The sequence below is a fragment of the Balaenoptera acutorostrata genome, chromosome 12 (genome assembly GCF_949987535.1).
Source record: "Balaenoptera acutorostrata chromosome 12, mBalAcu1.1, whole genome shotgun sequence".
Taxonomy (NCBI): domain Eukaryota; kingdom Metazoa; phylum Chordata; class Mammalia; order Artiodactyla; family Balaenopteridae; genus Balaenoptera; species Balaenoptera acutorostrata.
This window is the reverse complement of record NC_080075.1, coordinates 74,889,070-74,913,198: the sequence shown is the minus strand read 5'-3', so window position 1 is coordinate 74,913,198 and position 24,129 is coordinate 74,889,070. Positions and strand designations below refer to the sequence as shown.

General features: G+C 43.7%; 3 protein-coding genes across 10 annotated transcripts in view; 1 reads left to right on the top strand and 2 right to left on the bottom strand.

Moving 5' to 3' along the window:
* Window positions 1–3,352, bottom strand: PTRHD1 (peptidyl-tRNA hydrolase domain containing 1). Its single transcript, XM_007191257.3, has 2 exons — window positions 3,096–3,352; window positions 1–718 (listed from the first exon to the last, which is right to left on the bottom strand). Exons 1-2 carry the CDS (start codon window positions 3,345–3,347, stop codon window positions 548–550), a joined length of 423 nt encoding a protein of 140 aa, XP_007191319.2. The 5' UTR covers window positions 3,348–3,352; the 3' UTR covers window positions 1–547.
* Window positions 3,132–23,640, top strand: CENPO (centromere protein O). Of its 4 annotated transcripts, none has more exons than XM_057558202.1 (8): window positions 3,345–3,485; window positions 3,808–3,916; window positions 5,471–5,640; window positions 11,810–11,927; window positions 12,628–12,887; window positions 13,830–14,001; window positions 14,757–14,923; window positions 23,158–23,640. In XM_057558202.1, the coding sequence occupies exons 2-7, from the start codon at window positions 3,871–3,873 to the stop codon at window positions 14,891–14,893; spliced, it is 903 nt and encodes a 300-aa protein (XP_057414185.1). In that variant the 5' UTR covers window positions 3,345–3,485; window positions 3,808–3,870; the 3' UTR covers window positions 14,894–14,923; window positions 23,158–23,640. The 4 variants fall into 4 exon arrangements, with proteins under 4 accessions (XP_007191318.2, XP_057414185.1, XP_057414184.1 ...); XM_057558201.1 differs by lacking the exon at window positions 23,158–23,640 and adding an exon at window positions 16,328–16,450; XM_007191256.2 differs by lacking the exons at window positions 3,345–3,485; window positions 23,158–23,640 and adding an exon at window positions 3,132–3,263 and having other exon boundaries at window positions 14,757–16,163.
* Window positions 16,917–24,129, bottom strand: part of ADCY3 (adenylate cyclase 3) — a 90,001-nt gene continuing 82,788 nt past the window's right edge. For all 5 annotated transcript variants that reach the window (XM_057558196.1, XM_057558197.1, XM_057558198.1 and 2 more), the window contains exons 16-22: window positions 22,881–22,962; window positions 21,732–21,890; window positions 21,060–21,206; window positions 20,364–20,483; window positions 18,454–18,574; window positions 17,686–17,810; window positions 16,917–17,099 (exon numbers count right to left, since the gene is read on the bottom strand). In XM_057558196.1, coding sequence (XP_057414179.1) covers window positions 16,917–17,099; window positions 17,686–17,810; window positions 18,454–18,574; window positions 20,364–20,483; window positions 21,060–21,206; window positions 21,732–21,890; window positions 22,881–22,962 — 937 coding nt within the window. The remainder of the gene's footprint in view (window positions 17,100–17,685; window positions 17,811–18,453; window positions 18,575–20,363; window positions 20,484–21,059; window positions 21,207–21,731; window positions 21,891–22,880; window positions 22,963–24,129) is intronic.

Genomic DNA, 24,129 nt, shown 5'->3' with positions numbered 1-24,129 from the left:
TGTAGTGCTTGACATATTTTATTAAATCAAATAAATAAATTTTAACATCTTTGAAATGAAATTACATGTCTCAACTCAATTAGCAGCATTTCTTCTTTCTTAACAACACGTAAAATAATGGTGTATCTTAAAGTTGATGGTGTCCAAGATTCAATGATTACAATACCTGGATGTGAGTAAGAAATAGGGAATTCAAAGGAAAAGTTTTAAACCTGGGTAATTGGAAGAACTCTATTATTCCTAACAAAAAAGTAAGGGTATTTCCTTGATCCCTATATAGGAGTCTAACCAAATCTTCTATTTGAGCAATGACCCATAGATGATGATAATGTTACTCTCCAACTTTCCCCATCTGAACTTATAAATAATTAAAAATACTTATTAATGACAACTTTAATATGAACATGTTTTGACCCTCAAGAAACTGTCATAATTTAAAGGGAAGGGAATTGCCACTGAAAGGAGTACACGGTGCTTAGGGATGGACGGTGTGCAGTTTCTGGATCAAGCTGATATTCAAACATATCAAAGCAATTGATAACTTCAGTCATTTGAACAATCGGAACTTCTTCAAATACTGGCTCACTTCTTCCTTGGGGTAGGGACGGAGTGCAATGCAAGTGGGGATGTTCTCTGGCTGCTCCACCCACAGCTTGTGGTCAATGTTCTTCTGTTGCAGCGTCTCTGCCAGCAACTTTAAGGTGGTCTCATCTGGGGCCTACAAGGAGCAGAACACAGACTGAAAAGCCCATTTAGTAAGTGACAAAAGGCAAAGGACAAAAAAAAAAGTATGGAGGGGGGCTCCTCTTAACTGAAACTGGAGGAACAGCTCTACCAAAGAAGGAACTGTAGAGCAAGTCTCTAGAAACAACAGCTCACTCTCTGAAGGGGTGGGAGTGGGGGTGGGAATGCATTGTCAGTAATTATGCTCTACACATTTTCTAGTTCTGGTACCTAAACAGCATCCCTAATCCCTCAGCCAGCTCTGACTTTAAGAGCTGACTACTGGAAGGATTTCTAAAATCACATCACCTCCACCTCCCTCCTACTTCCACCCTAGTCCACACAAACCTAGAAGGATTTTCTTTCCACCAGGATAGTTCCCAGTTTTTAACTCAAGGGTGGGCAAACTATTCTCTAGTGTCCTTCTGAAATTGTTTCTCATCATCTTTATCACCCATGCTGAATCCCATTACAGGAAATAGTATAGCTATCACTCAGAAAATAAAGATACTTAGTGTGTTATGTTGCATAAGGTATATTTTTTTGCCTATGAAGGCAGAAGCCACTAAGATAACTAGAGGTTTGTCTTATCAAATTAGAGGATGCTGGGATTGCCACTCAATCTACTGAGTCCTTTGGGCATGCTGAAGAAGAATGCATTGACTTCCCCTCCCTCCTTCTTCAGCACCAGGAGCAGCACAGTACAAGTTAGAGTGAGTCCAAACCCTTGCTCTACCACTTACTGATTTGTGTGCTCTTTGATAAGTTATGTGACTTAGCTGAACCTTTGTGTCCCCGTTGTAAAATGGGATGATAATGCTTCCTAGTAGTAGTGAGATTCAATGAAATCAGGCTCAGATCTGTGCCTGACACACAGCATCCAGTAAATGGAGTTAATCTTGGCACTGTCTTATATTTTATTGGTCTTTATGGCTACAGCACCACCTTTATTTAATCAGTGGTGACTCCTACGTCCCTTTCTTGAGTCACAGCTAACAACAGAATCATGAGATGTCTTTTAAACTCAGAGGAGTCACTTAATCTCTGTGGGCTTCAGATGTCTCATCTGAGAAAAGGGGTAAATATTTTATCTGCCTGAAAGCAAGGGAGTGGGGGATGTCTGAACTACATGATTTCTTGAAGCCTTCCTATAAAATCCTATAAAAAGAATCTAAAGGAAAAGCTATCTGTTTCTTTTCTGCCTACTTATAGATTCTCAAGACATTTTCCTACAGGTTACAGTTTAATGTTTCATTACCCAACAGCAATTTTTCTCTTGAAAAATGATCTGCTTTTGCCAGCTGGCCAAGAAGGAATTACCCAACCCCTCCACCCCAGGTTTATTTATTAAAATAAATAAATTTTATAATGAGAAGAAAATTGCTTTAAAATGAAAGCAATATTTTTTTCATTATAAAATGTGTGCTTAATGTAGGAAACTAAAAAAAAATAGAGAAGCATTACAAAATAACCAAAATTCCACTACCCACTCACTACTTAATATTTGGATATATTTTCTTAGTTCTTACTTTCAAAATCTGGATCACTTTGTATGTAGAATATATAGTTCAATTAGAATCGCATCATGAGCACTCTTCCATGTCAGGTAAATATGCTCCAAAAACATGATTCATGCTAGTTTCGTAATAATCCATTATAAGAGCATAAGTTTAGACAATTCATCGTACTGGAAATTTAGTGATTTCCACTTTTTTTACTATTATAAAATGCTCCTATTCTTGTACAACGCTCTTTGGGTGCATCTTGCTATTTTCTTAGGATACATTTCTAGAGGCAGAACTGACAGAAGGTAAGGGTAAGATCTGTTTGGCTATCTGTAAAAAGAACCTTACCTCTGATGCTAGGTTCAAATTATACTAGGGTTCACATTTATTTTCAAATAATTTGGCGTCAGAACCAGGTAAATGCTCCAGTTTGACTTCACTTGCAATAAGGAACCCCGCGTCCTTACCCTTCAGTATCGGTTTTGCAAAAAGGGTTAAGGACAGTACTTTTCTGCGCAGCCATTAAAAGGCCGGCGCAGTGCACAGGTAGAAAGGCGGGTGTCGCTCCACCAGCCTCCGCCCTCACAGGCATCTGTTTAAGAGGGACGCAGGTAAGACCGAAGGGGTGCGGGAAGCGTTTATAACGGGCCCGATGTCCACTTGTCACACCGTCAGGCCCCACCCAGTCAAGGTAAGGCTCCCTGGGCAATAGCTCAAGCCCCAGAACCCTTACCAAAACTTAGAAGTCAAACACCCCTCACCACTAACGCCACACCCACTCCATGAAGTTAGGCCCTCCGACTCAAGACCACACCCTCTTCCGGTCTCGATATCCTCAGGGCCCCTCCCCCTCCGCCCGGGCCTCACCTCGAGGACCACCTTGCGCATGCGCCCCAGCTCCCGTAGGTAAGCGGTCGTGTGCGGGTGGTCCTGGTGAATGTGCAAGGCCGCGGTGGCTGCGTGACAAGCCTGTGCTACCAGTGCGCCCGCTGGCCAGGAAAACGGCGCCTGTGATAGATCCTTTCGTAACACCAGGTACTGTACCAGGATCTGCGGCTCTGCGCCAGCGACCGCCATCTTCCCGCACAACTGAAAGGCCAGGCCTATCCCCCGATGCATGCCGGGATCAGGGAGGGGCCTTGAGCGCTGCCATGTTTTTATACGGTGGGAGTGCAAAGCACGCTGGGACCGGTTGGCTTGGATTTGAAGGCAGGCGGGAACTCTCGGCCCTGGCCTGAGTGAGCCAGAGGAGAGGAGGTAAGGGAAAGTAAGACCCAGTGGCGGAAGGGATCGTGACAGGGTGGAAGGCTGAGCGGCATTTTTACAGCTCCTTCCGTGTGCAAGGAAGCCCGGAGGAACCAGAGGCGCCGCGCCTTGGGAGCGCGCAGGGGCGGGGAGGTAGGCGTGGACACCAACGACTCGGACCCGGGCAGCGGACCGGGCGGGTCAGGGAAGGGGAGTCCTAGCGACTACACTTGGGGTGTCCGGGGCGCACGGGTGCGTACGTGCGTTGCGTGTGCCTGCTCTCTAGGTTTGTCTGAATGTGAACCGATTCTTGCCATTTTATTTTGTCCCCAAGGACAGCCCTATTACTGGTGCTTGGACAGCTTTCTAGCAAGTCTCTTGGAAATCTGAGGAGGAGATGGAGCTGGCGAATACTCTAAGTCAAGACGGCGAGTCCAGAGGAGGTATTCAAAGGGTCGCCTTTCCCTCCTTACTACTGCTGCCCAAACAACGCGCAGGTTGAAAGCCCTTTCCTCCTCTAACCGATGTGTGACCTGTCCTGTTTGGGAGCAGGATGGTGAAAGGAACTAACATTGAAGACTTAAAGGGACAGGCAGCTAAGATCATTGGAGCAGGAAAAATTACTTCACATATTCTAGGCTCTTATCCCTTTTTAGACCAATAGGTTGCATTCCCAGTATGCTAAGCGTTCATATTCAGAGCTACAGTTCTAGCCAATGAGCTTTCTTTACTCTTCTCAGGATTTGGGGGGAGCCATTTATGCATTACTCCCGTGGAAGAGGCAGTGACTGGTATTGGTCAGACCTGGGTTGGAGTACTGGCTCTGCCATTATAAATACTGTGGCCTTGGGCAAGTTATTTTACTTTTCTCTGCCTCAGTTTTTTCGTGTGGAAAATGGAGATGAATAATAGCATTGTGGTGGTGGCTGTGGAAATTAGATAAGTAATTCTTTTAATGCTTTTCAAGTGAAGCATTTAGCACATGCCTAATGCATAGGAAATATTAAATGCTTTAACTATTTGCATGCTTTGCAAGTAAAGGATCTAGCACAAGTGTCTCTTTTTTTAATAAATTTATTTTATTTATTTAGTTTTGGCTGTGTTGGGTTTTCGTTGCTGCACGCGGGCTTTCTCTAGTTGCGGTGTGCGGGCTTCTTATGCGGTGGCTTCTCTTGTTGTGGAGCGCGGGCTCAATAGTTGTGGCGCACGGGCTTAGTTGCTCTGTGGCATGTGGGATCTTACCGGACCAGGGGTTGAACCCGTGTCCCCTGCATTGGCAGGCAGGTTCTTAACCACTGTGCCACCAAGGAAGCCCCACAAGTGTCTTAATATGTAGGAAATGTGCACAAATGCTTCATTGCTAGAGTTGATTAGCATTATGAAACTATGACCTTTACTATATTGGTCTTTAGTCAGTCTCTTAGGATCTGAGATTGCCTCTGAATTTCTATCTGTTGGTGAGCTTGTTTTCCTGTCTGATACCCAGTAATATTGGGGGACAGTTCCTTTCAGTGTGTGCCTTTATAGTCCTATGCTCCTAATACTTTTCAGAGCCTCAGAGTACTTATTCAAGCCTCTGTGGATGTCTAAATCTAGTTATGCATTAGCACTTTGGGAAAACATGCGTAAAACCCCAAAAAACAATTCTGCATTAAAAAAAACAATTTCTGAGAGAGTCAGTGAATTTGGTGACCCTGTTTTCCTCTGGGTCACTATTATCATAGATAACTGAGATCAGCCATATTCAGATGATGCCCTTTTTGAACAGTGTCTTGGTCAGGGACTGCTTGTAGGTCAGTGTTCGGCCTAAGAGGTTGCTGATCATTGACTTCTGTTGTCAGCTCCTCTTGTTTTATAAATTGTTGGCAACGTCTCCAGTTTAGCTGACCACAGAGTTCTGGAAAAAGGGTCACCCTCTGTTCTTCCCTGAAGTGCTTCCTGTTCCTGGGGTTAGAAATCCTTAGCTTCTTGTGAAATTCCTTTTTTACTTCCCTCAGGTGTTTTAGCTCACTTGGAAAGACTAGAGACTCAAGTGAGCAGATGCCGTAAAAAACTGGAAGAGCCACAGAGCACACAGGCAGTGGAAAGTGCTCTTGGAACCAGGATTCATGAATTGAGACGTCTGCGAGATAAGCTGAGGGCTGAAGTGAAACAACATCAAGCTAGAGTGAGTAGAAGGGTGATTGACGTTGGCAGGCTTTCCTAGAGTGTAAAAAACAAACATGATCTGGGAATTAGCAAATTTGTGTAATATGTTTTACCTGTGGTCTTACTGGATGGATTTCAGTCCTTGATCCCTCAAGTGATCAAACCTGTAGAGTCGGCTAATGTCAATACCAGCTAACAGTTGGCAGACATTACTGATGGGCCAGGCGAATTCTTCATAATAGCCTCTTAAACCTGCCCTCATAGACATGAGCCTGTTACCTTAATCTCAGCCAGACTTGAGTCATTGGTACTTTTGTCATTAGCACCATCTTTCTATAACCCAACCTGAAACCTCACAGTAGACTCTGACTTTTCCCTCTTTTCAGCTTTCTCTCTAGCCCAGGTTCAGTTAGTAAAACCTGTCAAATTCTTCTTTAGATTGTCTTTGTGCCCCTCCCCCACCCCCTGCTGTAGAGCACGTATTATCCACATGGGTCCTAAATATTTACCAGGTGATATAGATGGCAGGATTATTGCAGCAGTCTACTAGTTCGTTTTTTTCTGGTATTTATACTTCTCTGATAAATTCTGCACAGCCAAGAAAATCTTCATAAAACACTACATTTTTCATTAAATTACAAGTTTCCTTGCTCAAAGTGTCAGTAATTATTCATTGCTCCTGGGTTAAGGTCAGCCTTCTTTTTCTTGTCTTCCCTCCCTCTCTTCCTTTTCCCCCTTTCCTCCATTTCTTCTCTTCCTCCCTCCCCCCTTCCTTTTTTATTAAAGAAAAAAAATATATATATATATGTATACACATAACCCACATATGTGTATATATGTTGTGCACAAATCTGAAGATCCTTTTACAGAACGAACACACCCTGGGAAGTACCACACAGATCAAAGTGTAGACTACTACCAGTACCCCAGAAGTCTCCCTTAAATCCTCCTAGTCATTTCCCTCAAGGTAACTGCTATTCTGGTTTCTGTTACTATACATTGGTTTTACTTGTTACTGAGCTTTATATAAATTTAAAAAGCATAAACTCTGTTATGTCGGGCTGCTTTTGCTGAATGTTATCTGTGTGAGGCTCATCCATATTGGTGCATGCTGTGGTCATTCTTTCATATTGCTATATAATTATTCCGTTTAAGAAATATCCCACAATTTATTTACTTATTGTACTTATTGGTGACATTTGGGTTATTTGGGTTGTTTCACTTTGGGGCTATTAAGAATAATGCTGCTGTGAACATTCTTGTTCCTGTCTTTTGATGTAAAAATATATACTTTTCTATTGAATTGCTGGGTCACAGGGTATGCAGATTATCTTTAGTAAATACTGTCCAACAGTATTTGAAAGTTATTGTACCAATTTTACATTCCCAGCAACAGTGTATAAGGTTTCCATTGTTCTGCGTCTTTACCGATACTTGGTGTTGTCAGTTTTAGAAATTTGTCATTCTAGAGTGTGAGAGTAAATCATTGTGGATTAATTCACGTTCACCTAATGACTGATGATTTTAAGTACCTGTTTGGACACTTGAAAATCTTCTCTTGTGAACTTATTAAGATTTTTGCAGAATTTTTATTGGGTTGTATATCTTTTATTGTAGAATTCTTTACACATTTTGGATATGAATTCTTTGTTGTGTATCTGTATTCCAGATCTTTTAAAGACCTGGCTTGCCTTTTCACTCTCTAATGATGTGATGAGAAGAAAGTCTTCGTTTTAATGAAGTTTGATTTAGGAATCTAACTTTATGCTTACCGTTCTTGTTTCCTTTTAATCTTTGCCTAACTTTGAGAACATGAAGATATTCTGTGTTATTTTCCAAAAGCTTTATTTTACTTTTTATTTTTAGAATTACAGTCCCTCTGAAATTGATTTTTGTGTATGGTGTGAAATAGAGGTCATACTTCTTTTGTTTTTTTCCATATGGATATCCAGTTCATCCAGTACTACTTCTTGAAGACCACTCTTTTCCCATTGTATTGCAGTGGATCTTTGGGTCCACTCTGGGCCCGTTTCTGGGTTCTGTTCTGTGCCATTGGTCTGTTTATCTTTGTGCTAGTACCAGAGGTTTATTACTGAAAGTTTTGATACCTATAGCTTAGGTCTTCTTCAGAATTATCTTGGCTATTGTTGGCCCCTCGAATTTCGCATAAATTTGGGAATCGGCTATCAATTTCCAAAAAGAAACCTCCTGTAGCTTTGATTGGAATTGCACTGAATCTATATATTGATTTGGAGAGGATTGAAATCTTTATAGTATTGCGTCTTCCAGTCAGTGTACATGGCATATCTTCTAGCTTCTTGGGATGAACACTTATTGTTTTTTAAGTCTTTTTTTCTCCTGTATGTGTTTAAGGTTATAAATTTCCCTCTAAGCATAGAATCTTAGTCCATATGGGCCACAATAACAAAAATACCATAAACTGGATGACTTATAAGCAACAAATATTTATTTTTTACAGTTTTAGATGCTGGGAAGTCCAGGATCATGGCACCAGCAAATTCAGTGTCTGAGGACTTAACTACCTCTTTGATTGTGGTCTCACTGTAACCTCACATGGCGGAAGAGGCATGCTAGCTCTTTGGCTTCTCTTTTATAAGGGCACTAATCCCATTCATGAGGGCTCCCCCATCATGACCTAATCACCTCCCAAAGGCCCCACCTCCAAATACCATCACATTGGGCTTTAGGTTAGGTTTCAACATGAAGTTTGAGGGACACAAACATTCAGTTCATAGCACATGGCTTTAGCTATAGCCCACAAGTTTTGGTATATCATGTTTTCATTATCATTTCAATTCAAAATATTTTTGATTTCCATTGTAATATCTTCTTTGTCCCATAGGTTTGTTTTAGAAATATATTGCTTAATTTCCAAAAATTGGGGGATTTGTTAGTAATTTTTTTTGTTGTTGTTAATAAATTTATTTATTTATTTATTTATTTATGGCTGTGTTGGGTCTTCGTTTCTGTGTGAGGGCGGGCTTTCTCCAGCTGTGGCGAGCGGGGGCCACTCTTCATCGCGGTGCACGGGCCTCTCACTGTCGTGGCCTCTCCCGTTGCGGAGCACAGGCTCCAGACGCGCAGGCTCAGTGGTTGTGGCTCACGGGCTTAGTTGCTCCGCGGCATGTGGGACCTTCCCAGACCAGGGCTCGAACCCGTGTCCCCTGCATTGGCAGGCAGATTCTTAACCACTGCGCCACCAGAGAAGCCGCCTAGTAATTTTTTTAGTTACTGATTTATAGCTTAATTCCATTGTGATCAAAGAACATGATCCAGCATGTAGTCAATTTTGATAAATGTTCCATGTGCATTAAATGTGGGTTTTGCATTTTTGGGTACTGTATTCTCTCTATCAAATAGACCAAATATGTTCATCATGATGTTCAGATATTTTATATCCTCACTAATTTACTTGTCAACTTGTTTTATCAGTTACTGGGATAAATGTGTTGAAATCTCCTGCTGTAATTGTGGATTTGTACATTTTTTTCCCTTTCATTCCATTTTGCTGTATAGTAGGTACAAACAAATTTAGGATTGTTGTATCTTCCTGGTTGACTTAACTTTTATCATTATGAAATGTTCCCTTTTCTTTTAGTTAAACTTCTTAAAGTCAACTTTGTCAAATATTAGTGTCACTACAACAGCTCTTGTTCTTGTAAGTATCAATAGCATATAGTTAGACATTTTTAATCCAGCCTGGCAGTCTTTGTCTTTTAATTAAAGTATTTAGTCCATGAACTTTTAATATGATTACTAACATATCTGGATCTCAGTCTACCATGTTATTATTTATTATCTTATTTGTTCTTTGTTTCTCTTTTGTCCTTTCTTTCCACCTTTTGGATTGATCTTTTTTTATTATTCCACTTCTCTAATTATACATACTTTTAGCATTCTTTTAGTGGTTATCCTCCAGAAAACATGCTTTTTTGTCTTACTTTAGATTAGTACTTGTACCACTTTCTGGATAATTACGGAACCTTCTAACATCTTTTCTCTCCCACACATGCAACCTTTCATGTTATTATTGTCATATGTTAATTCTACATATACTTAAAACTGTATGAAACACTTTTGTTTGTATAGTCACTATGCCTTTAGAGTTACATATATATATTTACCTTTTTCAGTGCTCTTTATTACTTGCTGCATTTCCAAATTTTCATCTGGGATTATTTTCCTTCAGTGTAAGTAGTTCCTTTTGATACTACTTTCAGTGTAAATTTGCTGGAAATAAATTCTCTATTTTTGTTTGTCTGAAAACACCATATTTCACTATATTTTTCATGTTTAAAGGGGTATTTTTGCTCGGTATAGAATTATAGATTGAAATTTATTTTCTTTCATACTTTAAATACGTTTTTCCATTGTCTTCTAGTTCCATAGTTTCTGTCAGATGTTATTATTTATTATTTGCAGGTAGTGTGTCTTTTGTTTGCATGTAGTGTGTCTTTTTCCCTCTGGCTGCTTTATGGTTCTGTCTTTGGGTTTTAGCAGTTTTATGTCATAATGTGGCTAGGATTGGTTTTCTTTCTTCATCCAGCTTGGTGTTTGTAGCATTTCTTAATTACTTGCTGTTTTTCATTTATTTGGAAAATTTGGCCAGTATCTTTCAAATAATGCATCTGCCTCATTCTTTCCTTTATTTCTGGGGCTCCCATGTGTGGAGTTTTTGTTTTGTTTTTACTGTGACCTATGTCTTATATCTTTAATCTAGATAAGAAAATATACCTATTTTCTACTTTTTTTATGTGTCCAGTCAGCTTTTAAACCTGTTGAATTCCTGATTTTGGTTATTGTATTTTTTGGATTTAGGATTTTCATCTGACTCTTTTTAATAGATTCCAGCCCTTTGGTGTGAGTTCTCCATCTTTTAATCTATTTTAATGACTATGCCTGATAACTCAAATAGCTGAATCCCTTTGGATCTGCTTCTGTTGTCTTCTTTTTCCTCCTGGTTTTCAGCCATCTGTTCCTCTTCCCTGATACGCTTCATGATTTTTTTTTTTCAGTGATGGGTATTGTATGAAAAAATATAGAGATTCTGAACTATGTTCTCTTCCTCCAGAAAGAATTTCATTTTTTTTCTGACAGGCAGATAGCATATGGGCGTATCACCTTAATCCAGTTGAGGTAGTCTGTTTCTGGTTTGCGCTTACTCCTAGGGTGTAGTCCTTTGGTGGGGGGCAGGGGGACCTCACTTGAAAGCTTGAATGTGTTGGGAACAGATCTGTCAAGATCCCTCTTCTTTGGCAGGCCCTGATCTCCAAAATCTCTGCTTAATTAGCTTTTTAACTTTCAGGAGCTTCTTTCTGTTTTGGTTTCTAAGTACCCAGTCACACATAGGCAGTTTAGGATTTGGCAAATGCCTGGAGGGCAAGTTGTATGCAGAATGTTGGGATCCCTTTTCTATAGTTTGACCCACAGCAAGGCTGCTCTGGTAACCTTGATCTCCAGTTTCTGTTTCCCTGGCGTGGTGAGACTGCTACAGAATTTAGCCTGCAGCTTTCTATTTGGCCTGCATGCCTTGTGATAAAAATCAGCAAATGCTCTGAGGGGGAAAACCTCAGGAAATCCCAGCTAACTTCAGAGCATTTATCTTTAGTCTTCAATCTGGCTATTTTGGTGATTCTCCAGTGCCTTCGGGCCATTTTCTGTTTGTTTACTTGCATGATTGCTTATTCCTCTTTGGTATTTGATCCAGCTTGTGTAGTTGTCTCAGAGGGAGAGTTAGTCCAATACCTCCTACTGGGCCGTAGCTCACAGCGTGTGGCTTAGGGTCAGTATTTCTCATCCTGGCACTTGAAAACCTGCACAGTCTGACCCAAACCAACTTTCCCAGCCTTGCCTCTTCGCAGCTGTTTTTGCTTACCCTAGACTTTCCTCACATCCTTTTCTTTCTCCTCTCACAGTACTCTCCATGCCAACCAAATTCATTGTTGTCCAGGCCAGCACAATTTCTACTTCTGATTCCTAGCACTGTAACCCACAAGATTCTTCCTCTGCTATGAATTCATAGCACCAGGTGGCTGGCCACTGTAGCATTTCTTGATTGATTATATAATAAAAAAAATTCTGCATTTAAATTTTTTCCAGGTAGGTGAGGGCATGGGCCTTCTATTATGCCCCTTTGTACCCAGTTTGATCTGCTACATATCTCGCAGGTTAAAGCATCTACTACCAATGTAGAACCGGACCAAACATTAGAGATTACTGAGCAAGAAATTTTGAAGAGAAAACGGGAAAACGTGAAAGCCATTCTGCAGGCATATCGTTTTACAGGTATAGTTTTTTTTCTGACCTGTTTCAGTCTGGGTCTCTTGTCTCTAGTGAGTTAGTCTGCAAGATGTGTTATAAGTCCTGGACTTACTTCATGAACATTGACTTTTGTCCCCTTCAATATACACACACAAAGCTGGCATGCTATTCATAGGCAACTTTACCTACAAGACTGGCCTCTTTGTGCAGCATAAGGTTGATTGGTGGCTGGCTTAGACTGTTCATTTTTAGCAGTTTGACATGTCCTAGACGGTGTGCTAGAACTTCCTTTACTGCTGGCTTGCTTTTTGCCACTGGTCAAATAGTTTGAACCCCTCAAGTCTCTGTTTCACCATTAAAATGAGGATTTATTTACCTATTATCTGTATCATAAGAGGATTGTGGGAAGACGTGGGGACTACCATAAATTATTTGACACTCAGGAAAAAAGGAGCATAGGTAAATTGAAAAGTTCAAAATCTCTTCCTCAGTAATTTAATGTTTAGGATGCTTTTTCTTTCCCACCATTCTTCTGTGGTTTTATCAACTCAAACTCAAAGTGAGCCAGAGTCAGTGAGAAGAAAGAGTCTGTTGTCGTTCATTCAACGAGCATTTGAGCCCATGATGTATGTAACTAGGCAGTGCTGAGGGGACCGGGATGCACAGATGAATAGGATACTGCCTTTGCCTGACATCTCTTAAGGTACCGTCTTCTTTGTCTCAGGGATCAGTGGGAAACTGACCAGCCGAGGAGTCTGTGTCTGCATCGGCACTGCTTTTGAGGGGAATCTGCTGGATTCCTATTTTGTGGACCTTGTCATGCAGAAACCACCTCAGATACATCACCATTCGATTCCAGTCTTCATCCCCCTAGAGGAGATATCTGCAAAATACTTACAGACTAATATTCAGCACTTCCTGTTCACTCTCTGCGAGTACCTGAATGCTTACTCTGGGAGGAAGTACCAGGCAGATCGACTTCAGGTATCTGCGATCTTACAAAGCATTTTGTGAGCCCGGATAAGCTTAAAAGGAAAAAAAGGGACATGTTCTTTTGTACTTTCAAATGTTTCATAACTCTGAGCCGGATGTTTGACCACTGTCCTTCTAATGCTTGTTTCTTATTAATATACAAGCTGTTTTCCACCTTCTCTTCTGTTGAAACTCTGGATGATGTGGAAGCATGCATACCAGTTAAGGGATTATTCACTCATGAATGGTGATTCTCAAGCTTTTGTACCTGACCCTTCCTTCGCCTCACAAAGTGGTAGGGTACAGTTGCTATACTTTTAATTCAACAGGAATTTATAGAGTACCTACTATGTGCCAGGTGTCTTGCTGAACCTTGGGTATAGGTGCAAAGCAGAATAATGGTTTCTTGAAATACCAGAGGAATACTCTCCATCTTTGCCTAAGCTCTGGCTTACCTTCTATTTAGGGTTGCAGTTGAACTTAGGTTTGAGGTAAAAAGGAAAAAAAAAGGTAGACAGGTAATGAATGCAAAAAGGGAATAAGTGACTCTTAAAATAAGTGACTCTTATAAGGCATTTCCCTCTTTATGCATTTGGAATGACGCTGAAGCTCCTGGTTGTCAGATAAACTTAAATTGGTACGTGAATGTAGACATGAAGCACCTCAGCCATATGGTTGTCAATGCAGCTCTTGGCAGAAATAGTTATCTCCTCTGTATCCCCAGCCCCTGGCCATTTACTTAGACTCTAGGCTGCTACCAGTTCTTAATTATCTTATAAATCTCTGTCATTTGTCCTTTTTTCAGGCCTTTCTCTGTCCTTCATTTATTTCTCTGAGATTTAATTAATAGGCCCTGTTTTTGGTAGACATGTTTGAAGCGTCGTAACCACTCACTGCCTTTGGAGTTGTAATTGTCATATACTTTGTGTCTCTTTTGATCCTCACCCCCATTAGAGTGACTTTGCAGCCTTTCTGGCTGGGCCCTTGCAGAGAAACTCACTGTGCAACTTGCTGTCGTTTACTTACAAAGCAGAGCCGGAAGGCCAGTCCTTCCCATTTTGTGCTAGACTGCTGTATAGGGACCTCACGACAACTCTTCCAACTGATGTCACTGTTACTTATCAAGGTAAGAGGAAGGATACCTCCAGGAAGAAATTATAATATGCCTGGGTTACTTAGGTTGATTGAAACAGGGTGAAATAGCCTACATCAGTTGGGCCTCTTGAGACACTTTCTTCTGTTTATGTACTATGAACAGAAAAATACGAAGACAAATACCAAGAATATCTTCCTTGTTTCTACCAAATTTTCCTCTCCTCTTTGTAAGTAGTAAACATAATTATCTTAGTTTTCCTTTCTCCTTTGCTCCATCCAACTCCGCCAGAGTTCTTTCAGCTTATGATTTGTTTTCATTGGAGACCCCTCTTAGAGAGACAGCTAATGAGGCTGTCATAGGGTCACTGTGGTGGAGAGAGCCAAGACTCGTTTCACTGTGAAACCAAGTAGACATGACAAGTCAGCATATACTTAGCTCTCCAGAGACTCTTCTCTAAATGAAAATTTTTCAGGGATGGCTGAGACATTTGCTGTGACTTTGTTTTCGTTAAATGTACCATAGTACATGGGTGATAATGAGAAAAAGGATAAAATGTTTTTAGGAGGCAGAAATTTTGAAGCTGCCACAGGTTTCACATCATAGGCTTTAGATTTCTCTGGGCAGAGTTTCTGGTCTCAAAATTTCATTGGACCAGTAAGGGGCAAGCCTCTCTCAGCTCCAGACCAAATTAAAAAAAAAGTTACATGGGTCCAGAATATTAGTGATCCAAGTTCTGATTCCTACAGTTGCACTAAATGAGATTGATAGGTTCTATCTTTTTTTAGGGACGGATGCATTATCCACCACACGGGAAGAACAGCGAGCAGCCCATGAAAATCTGTTTTTTACAAAGCCCCTACATCAAGTGTTTACTTCATTTGCAAGCAAAGGAGACAAGTTGGATATGAGCCTGGTCTCCTAGAATATTATTTTCATTGGGAACACATCAGAAGTGAGTAAACTAGTACTGACCACAGTTGCAAGCAAGGTCCTGGGAACTGAAAACTGTTGAAAGGCTCAGACTCCTTGCCTGGGGACCGTCCTTGCAATGAGAACAGACACCCACCTCATCAGCATGGTTAGGGACAAGTTTGAATCTGTAGACCCTGGCATTTTCGGACAGTTCTCCATGATTGCCTGGTCATTTGTTACAGTGCTCAAGAGTATCTCTTGAGATATTGATTTGATCATACATTTTAGCTGAAAATCAGAGTGGTCTGTGGGGTAATAGAGAGCATTTTGTGAAAAAGGGAGTATGTACCATTCAATTGAAGAGTATTTCTAGCTTTTATGATACCTTCAAGTAATTTTGCCTTACTTTCCTTATCTGCGACTTTTGAAAAGAAAGTTCTTAGAACACTCTAGGTTCATGATATGACATGAATCATATAGTTAAGAAGGGAAGTGTGTTTAATCTTTGGTTTGGAACGGAATATTCTAGGTCACTGCTTTACAAAGAATATGGCATGAGAAGGTACTATGGATAAAACAATCGGGGTTCCATGTATCTAATGTCGTTTCCTAGAACATGTTTGTTAGTAGAGCACAGAGTGTATTAAGCTCAGCGGTAAAAAAGCATGATCAGAGGTCTCCTCATAACTTGATCACTGCAGAGGGAAGCGGACCCCCCTCCTTTGTCTCTTCCCTCCCCTGCAAGCTCCAGGCCCTGGCTGCACATGTGTCTTCCTCATCTCCTAGTCCAGGTAGGGTACCACTTCTTGTAACCATGGCCTCTGCTCTGCTGGTGCTTTTTGTTCCTTGTCTTGAGAGTATACGCAGGGCTAGTGCTCAGATGTAAAAACCTGTCATCATGCCGTTTTAATTCCTGTCCCGTTTCCCGCCCCGCCCCACCCCCCCCAGTCACAAATAGGAGTCATTACCACCCGTACTGCCCAAGGCCAAGACCTGATGACCACACAGCAACCTGCAGGTGTGGCAGCCCCAGCTAACTCTGGGAGGAGCGCAGGGGAATGGTCAAGCCAGCTTGGACCACCATTTAGAAAGAAGCAGCTTAAGAAGAGAGCAAGGTCCTAGTTTAAGCTGTTGCCTTCCAGGCACATGGTGAGGACAGTGTGGGAAGGAGCAAAGCACTTCTCAGATGAGGGCTGTTAACAGAATTTTCCCAGTGATCACATTCAAGTTGAATAAAGCTTTTAATAAAACAGTCTTGTTCTTTATCAATACCTGTAAATTCTCTTTTAAAGCAGTAGCAAACGCGACTGTAGCAAGAGCTCAAAAGGCAAGGCAATATCGGAAAGTGTTTTTTAACAGAAAGTTAAAAATATAAATGTAGAAGATCTCTTTATATATTTTTCTTTCAGAAACAAAGTCCCTTTCCCTCCCTCCCTCCCACCAGGTAAAAGGAAATATTGCACTTTCTGCTCTCATGACTAAGGTGACTGGGGTTCCAGAAGAACCTTTCAAGATTATCAGGACGAGGCCCATTTTTCACGTAACTCAGACCACAGAGGCAAGCAGGTCTTCAGAGTGAAAAGCGCTGCTTCCAAGTTCTAGCCGGGGAGCAGAGCAGCTGCCAGCCCTCATGGTAAACAGAGCTGCGCCACCTGTGCTCCCCGCCGGGCACGAAGGCAGCAGCCTTGTTCCTCCTCTGGTACATTCCTGCTCACGGCGGCCATGGCCTCTCTGGGGGAAGGAGGGCTGGTCGGAACTAGGGCTCTGGAAGGATTATTCCAGTACTATGCCTAAGAGCCCTACTCTCTGGGGAAGCTACAGGCACACCAAGGAAGAGTATGGCCACCCTCAGAGCTCACACATCCATAAACAAATGAAGGCTTGAGATTTTTAAACCTAAAGTCTATGTGAGTGTGCACTTCAACAGCTTGGGAATGTTGGGACTTGGTCATTTGTCCTTTCCCAAGGCCTTTCTTTGATTCCAAAAAATAAACTCTCCCTCCTGTGTGGACTCTCGTGGGGCTCGAGGCCATTCAGGAGTTGTCTACTACCTGGTGGGGCAGTGTAACCGAGGAGCCATTAGGGAACGTGGCTGGCTTCTCTCGCCCCTTCAAGAAGAAGGTTAGCAGCTCCCCCTTCCCTTTCACAAAGATGGGCCCTCTCCTCACAAAGCGGAAGCCATACTCTCGAAGGATGACTTGAGTTTCTTCCACCACCTGTAGAGGGAGAACCGAGAGCTTGGGCTTAGAGAGTGAACCTGGGCTGAGGGGCCCGGTGGTACCCACGCAGGGTCCCCGTCCACAGGCTTACAGCGCTCTTCCCCTGCCCCTTCCAGCCTGTGTACCGGTTGGGGCGGTGGGGTTTGCCTGGCCCGCCCCTCTCCCAAAGGTAACCTTCGTGCTCACTCTCCTAGGAGGTCAGCCACAGGTCACCTTGTTTGGCAACTTGTATGCCTGCTTTTCTGTCCCCTTTGCCCTTCTTGTGGAGCTTTCCTGCCAGAGCCAGTGATACAGGTCAGGGTGGGTTTGGGGGGAGCTGTTGGAGGCCCAGGGTGTCAACTGGTTCACACCAAGAGGCGGGACATCCTTATCTAGAACTTAAACCTACATTTTGCAAATGGGGTTGAAGTATTTTCTCCGTTTTACTGAGGCATCTCTTCCCACCCTTGCCCTTGATCTCAGCATTGCCAACTTTAATGTTCTGGGCCAACAGAAAGGAGGCAGTAGTGCCCTGCAAAACATGCATTATTCCGATTCCACTCCCTGGATCTGAGCACACTGTCGGCTCTGTTGCTGGACGTACCTGAATGTTGCCCATGACCCCTGTGGACTCCATCCTGCTGGCTACGTTGACTGTATTGCCCCAGATGTCGTAGTGTGGCTTCCGGGCTCCGATGACGCCAGCCAGTACCCCTCCTTTGTTCATGCCTGAGGTAGAGGCACAAAATTCAGCACAGCCCCATCTCAGAAGCCACCAACTCTTCTCACGGAATTTGCCACCTGGCTCCAACCACAAAGCTCCTAGTTATGTAACATCTCGTCAAGCCTAAGTTACCAGAGGACAGAAATCACGTGTCCTACTCACCCTCCTCACTCTGTGCTCGGTAAATGTCCGCCACCCCAATATACTAACTAACTCATTTAGTACAGAAGTTGCCAGTTTCTCTCTTGACACACCTGGTACTTCAAGTCTCCTGTGACCCTGCCCAGGATCGAGACCCCTTTCCCAGTAGTGGGTGGCAGGTGACATGAATCCTAACAGGCTGGACTGAGGTGAACAAGCGCCTCAGGCACAGAAGAGTCCCTGGAAAGGTAGACAAACTCAAGTCCCAGGTGGATTCAGAAGGAAGGCCATCATCGCAAACAGCATGGGACAGGGATGGCTGACCATTTCATCACACTTTCGGTTTGATCATCAACCTAAAGACCCTTAAGGTCCCTTCCAGCTCAATGAGTATGGCCCTCCCCAGCCAAAACGCCTAGGGTCTTTCTAAGCCCCATCCTCCCTGATTTGCCGAGCCCCCTGCACCAGGGGGAGCACGGCAGGAGTGGGCGAGCCGAGAGGCCTTACCAATGCGCAACATGAAGTTGTTGAAGGACTGGTTGTTGATATTGGTGAGCGTGTCTTTCATGGCGAGCGCGAAGTCGGCCAGATCTGCCAGGTGCTGCCAGCGCTCCTTGTCTGACTTCTCCTGCACGAGAAAGCAACCGTGAGCGCCAGGGCCAGCCGGGCGCCTGCCTGCCCTTCACCTGCTAGTGACAGGCCTTGTTCTGCGCTTCTTCCCACAGGGGAGCCAGGGGCCTCTTTAGCTCTGACCTGTCACTGTGACAGCTCACTTGGGTCCCTCTGGGTCCAGGGCAAGGATGGGCAGAGGTGGTGGGGAAGGCAAATCCTTCCCAGCCCAGCTGCTGTCTGCCATGCATCTGGCAGGGTCGTGTCACCACCCTGTCTGAACCTGGCCTTTGAATTTTGTATCGTTGTCCTCATTTTGTTTCTTCAAGTAGACTGTAAGCACTTGAGGGTGATGACCATTCTAGGTGTGTTTCTTTAACCTCATCCATAAAGTGGAGATGGCAGTAGGACTTACACTGTACAGCACAGTTGTGAGATAAACTAGGGTAATGTTTTAAGAACAGCCCTTGGGACCAGGGTCCCCACAGTTCATTTCCTCTCCCTCTGGCGCTAAGCACAGCTGGCCTCACAGGGCTGAGCTAACAGGAGAATAATCTGTCAGCCAGTGAGCGCTGACGACTTCCCTCTCCTAACAAAACCATTTCCCCAGCCCGGACGTCTTCACTGTTACATAACTGTGTAGATAGTTTCTGCTCCCTGGTTCTTAGGAAAGTGTAGAGCATTAAGAGGGCATGGCCACACAGGCACATGAAAAGATGCTCAACATTGCTCATTATTAGAGAAATGCAAATCAAAACTACAATGAGGTATCACCTCACACCAGTCAGAATGGCCATCATTAAAAAGTCTACAAATAACATGCTGGAGAGGGTGTGGAGAAAAGGGAACCCTCCTACACTGTTGGTAGGAATGGAAATTGGTGCAGCCACTATGGAGGGTCCTCAAAAAACTAAAAATAGAGTTGCTATATGATCCTCCAGTCCTATTCCTAGGCATATATCTGGAGAAAACTTTAATTTGAAAAGATACACGTACCCCAATGTTCACTGTAGCGCTATTCACAATAGCCAAGACATGGAAACTATCTAAATGTCCATCAACAGATGGATAAAGATGTACATATATACAATGGAATATTAGCCATAAAAGAGTGAAATAATGCCATTTGCAGCAACATGAATGGACCTAGAGATTACCATGCTAAGTGAAGTAAGTCAGGAAGACAAATACCGTATGATACCACTTATATGTGGAATCTATATGATACAAATCAACTTATCTATGAAACAGAAACAGACTCATGGATGTATAGAACAGACTTGTGGTTGCCAAGGAGCGTGGGGGTGGGGGAGGGACGGACTGGGAGTTTGGGGTTAGCAAATACCAACGATTATATAGAGAATGGTTAAACAAGGTCCTACTGTAGAGCACAGAGAACTATTCAATATCCTGTAATAAACCATAATGGAAAAGAATATGAAAAAGTATGTATATGTGTATAACAATCATTTTGCTGTACGGTAGAAATTAACATTGTAAATCAACTATACTTCAATAAAATAAATTTAAAAAAAGAGGGTATGGCCACAGTTACATAAACCATCTCATGCCCGGCCTAAGCTGTGGAACAGTGGGGGGCCATGTGTGTTCCCCTCTCTCTGCTTATTAAACTCGTAAACCTGGTTTTATATTTGCACCACGTGGTGCTAGTGGGTGTGTGTCTGTGACCCCTTTGCACAACAGTACTCAATGGCAGCTACTTTTATTATGACGTGGTTTCCCACGTGCTACGTGTAGGCTGCCTCTCTCTTGCCCCATCTCTTCTAGACATTGAGCTGGTTAGCTACCTTGTTGGAGCTGGTAAAGCCGTTGGTGTTGACATCTGGGGTGACTCCTGAAGCTGCCATGTAGGTGCTGCCAATGGTTTTGATCTTGGTGATGACCCGAAACTTGGGATTGTCCAGGAGCTGAGGCCAGTAGTAAGGAAGAGAGAACTGTCAGCAGTCAAGGGAGATGAATGAGCCACAACTAAATGACAGATTTGCCCGTTTACAACAAGCCCACGAGACATCTAAGATGTCTTCCTATAACAGCGTCATTCAGCCGACATCTGCCACATGATCCTGGGCCAACGTCCTGATATTCTGAGCCTCAGTTTCTACCACCTTAACACTGGGATTAAAGTGCCAGTCTCCTAGGGTGGGTGAGCATCTATGTAAAAGCATTTCCCCTGGTATACAAGTTACCTGATAAATGTCTACTGAATCTGAATTTGAGGGTAGGAGGAATCAGAGGGGCCTCAGGATCCTGTTTTGGCCAGACCTTCTGTGAACTTGTAGGTGATTTCCCAGGCTCTCACCTGGGACCCAACATCTCCAGATAGCTGCAGAAGCCCCTCCGTTATGCGGAGGGGCTTTTATGGGGAAACACAGCAGCCAGAGTAACTCTCTAACTTCTCTCTGACTTCTGCAGCCTTTCCTGGGCTGCAATCTGGAAGAGCTGGCTCTGTGGCAGGAGGAGGGGGGCGCAGGATGGTCACTCACAGAGTCAAAATCTGAGATGATCTCATTGAGGAAGCGCAGACACTCAATGCCACCGTTATTGATGCTCTCCTCTGTGTAGAAGTCAGCAAAGTTGGGCAGGGAGGCAAACATGACTCCAATCTCGTCATAAGACTGACTGTAGAGCTCCTAAAAAGAGGCGGGGCCAAAGTGCTCAAAAAAAGTCTAAGTGAATAATGTGCTATAGCAATGAATCTGTCTTCCATACCCATGACATGTGCACTCAGCTTTTTGGACACACACGTCTCCCAGACTATCCCAACTTTGAATTATTAGAAGGTAGCTCATCACAACATTTTATAACTAAAAAAGAGCTTCACTAGTCCCTGCAACAGCTGCAGCTCTGAGAAGAGGGTGGGGTGGAGCTGGGAAGTGAGGCATGAGAACCAGCCTGAGATGATCACAGTCGACAGAAAGGTGGGCTCCACCAAGGCCTTGGCTTCTGAAATGGGCCTCCCAGAGGTGTGTGGCCCATGGAAGCAATGTCTATGGCAGTGCCCTTTACCAAAAGCCTGTGAAATTATTCTTCTGCTTCTAGTATTGAGGTGCTGGGTAGGTCCAGCCCTGCCTGGGCCCCCAGGCCATGTCACAAGAAGACAGAAAGCCAGAAGATGACACACAGGCTCATGGCTCCAGCACAGGGCCACCCCTCACCTCGTCTCTCTTCTTGGACCCCAGAAAATGGCGGGCCACGTGCTCAGGCAACATGTTAGTGACCAAGGCCTCGTTCCAACGTCTCATTTCATAGACACGTTCCTTCTGGTCGTGGACCTCAATCTTCCATAAGAACAGTGTCCGTGCCAGCTTCTCCACCTACGGACACAGACATAGGTAAGGTGTGAGCTCTAAGCTGGCCATCTGAGGGAATTCCCTCCTGGCCCAGTGGTTAGGTCTCGGTGCTTTCACTGCCGTGTCCCGGGTTCAATCCCTGGTTGGGGAACTAAGATCCCACAAGCTGTTCAGCACAGCCAAAAAAAAAAAGAAAGAAAAAGCTGGCCATTTGATGGGAAGATGAAAAATGGGAACTTGATAAGTTCCAACGTGGAAAAACTGAAAGGAAAATGGCTAGATGGCAAGGGAAATGAGACCCAGAAAGATTCACCTCATCAAAAAGGCCACCCTACAGGTGCAGTGAGGATCCCAGCCCCTGTGGTTACAGGAGGATGTGAGAGGTATTCTGGATGTGTGGGGCGTCCTGGGACCTAATTTTAGCTACAGGTCTGCCCTGTGGGTGGTGGCAGCAGTGGGATCTCCTAGCCCAGGGAGGAGTCGTCCCCATTTCCAGCAGGCTCCATTTGGTCAAGAAGTGGCTGGGGATGGCTGTAGTTCCCTGACAAGCCACTGGGTGGCACCTGAGCTAACAGGGAAGTAAGTCCCTCACGAGGGTACTTCCTTCCCTCTCTTCCTCTTTTTCCTTTTAACCAAACAAAAACTTCATCAGCTTCTTTCCCTTTATTTTCCGGCTCCGTAGTTAGCGTGTTAGTGACCCCCAGAGCCAGCATGAGTGGAGATCCCTGAGCCCCTGGCCTAGGGAATAGAGATTTTATCCAGGCTTTTGTGCCCCTCCCCCAGGCTTCCTTCAGTTTCCCGCAGGAGGTCAGAAGGAAGAGGTGAGAACTGTTGCTCCTGTACTACTGAGGAAGAAACCAGAAATTGGCAGAGGTGGTGGCCTGACCAGGGTCACATGCCATGTGGGGTAAGGGAACCAGCATTCCCCAGGTGCTTGGGTTCCTAGGTCCTGGGGCTGCTTCTCCAGAGGCCCCGACAGGTCTGCGCAGAAGAGGAGGGTATGCAGGCACTCACGTGGCGGGAGAAGTAGTAAAAGCTCAGCATCATGACAAAGATCATCACCGTCATGGAGCACTTAGAAGGCACCAGGGGCAGCCTGTAGGGCCGAGAATAATTCAGCTGAAGGGCACCGTGCTGCCCTCTGACAAGGGAGCTTTATTCCCTCTAATCTGGCTGTGCTGTTTCCTGTCACCCAGAAACTTTTCTCAGCAGCTTAAGCGCCTTCGCATCAAGTCCAGACGCCCACTGGGCAGTAAAACTTTCTGAAATCATTGGGTTTTTGTCTTAACAGCCAACCAACTCCTGGCTCCTCCCGGCTGCACTTGGAATCCACATCAGGCCTTCGGGGATGCTCCCCAGATGTTGAATAAACACTGCATCACCTGACTGATCACAGAGGTAGCTGCAACCATCTACGAATCTGGAGACGGGAGAGACTAACATCTCAGTGATGGGATGAGGGCACAGTTCCACCATGCTTTTGTATAACTGTCACCCATATTTTTGTGTGGAGCTGTACATCATTTCCATTACTGTACAGTATTCTATTATATGAATATACCACGATTTATATATCTGTTCATTGTGGATGTCATTTGGGTCATTCTCATTTGTTTTGGATGTTTGTAGGTGTGTGTGGCTATTATAAACAGTGCAACTGTGGACATTCTTGTACATGTATCCTGGGACATATATATGTGCATTCGTTTCTCTAAGGTGTACACGTAGCTGTGGAATTGCTGGGCCATAGGTCTATTTTCAACTGTACTAATTAACTCCAAATTGTTTTCTAAAATGGTTGTACCAGTTTATACTCCCACCAGGAATGTATGCATTACCATTATTATACATGATGTGATCAGACTTCTTAATTTTCGCCAAACTGGTAGGGATGTGATGGTCTTTCACAGTCGTCTTAATTTGCATGACCTCGGTTACCTGAATGCCTTTCATTTATTAGTGCCCATTTAGATTTCTTCTTTTGTGAAACGCTCTTCAAGTCTTCTACCCACCTTCTGTTAGGTAATCTTTTTTTTTTTTTTTAAACTTAACTTAAAAGTCTAGTCAAGTCACTGAATCATACAATTCTAAAACTTTAGAGCTAGAAGGGACCTTGAAGAACTTCTAGTCTGATACCCTCTTCAAGAGATGAAAACTGAGACTCAGGAAAAGTGGCCTGCCTGAGGCCCCACAGAGAAGCACTACGGCAGGGTTAGGAATCCAGGTCTCCTAGTTTGCATGCAACAGTGTTCCTTCCTCCTCC

What these genes read in the sequence shown, in the direction of transcription:
- PTRHD1 (XM_007191257.3), bottom strand. Translation starts at nt 3,347, where the DNA reads ATGCATCGGGGGATAGGCCTGGCCTTTCAGTTGTGCGGGAAGATGGCG. An exon ending in TGCGCAAGGTGGTCCTCGAG is followed by an intron (nt 719 to 3,095) that starts GTGAGGCCCGGG and finishes TGCTCCTTGTAG; the next exon opens with GCCCCAGATGAGACCACCTT.
- CENPO (XM_057558202.1), top strand. Translation starts at nt 3,871, where the DNA reads ATGGAGCTGGCGAATACTCTAAGTCAAGACGGCGAGTCCAGAGGAG. An exon ending in AGACGGCGAGTCCAGAGGAG is followed by an intron (nt 3,917 to 5,470) that starts GTATTCAAAGGG and finishes TACTTCCCTCAG; the next exon opens with GTGTTTTAGCTCACTTGGAA. An exon ending in TGAAACAACATCAAGCTAGA is followed by an intron (nt 5,641 to 11,809) that starts GTGAGTAGAAGG and finishes CATATCTCGCAG; the next exon opens with GTTAAAGCATCTACTACCAA.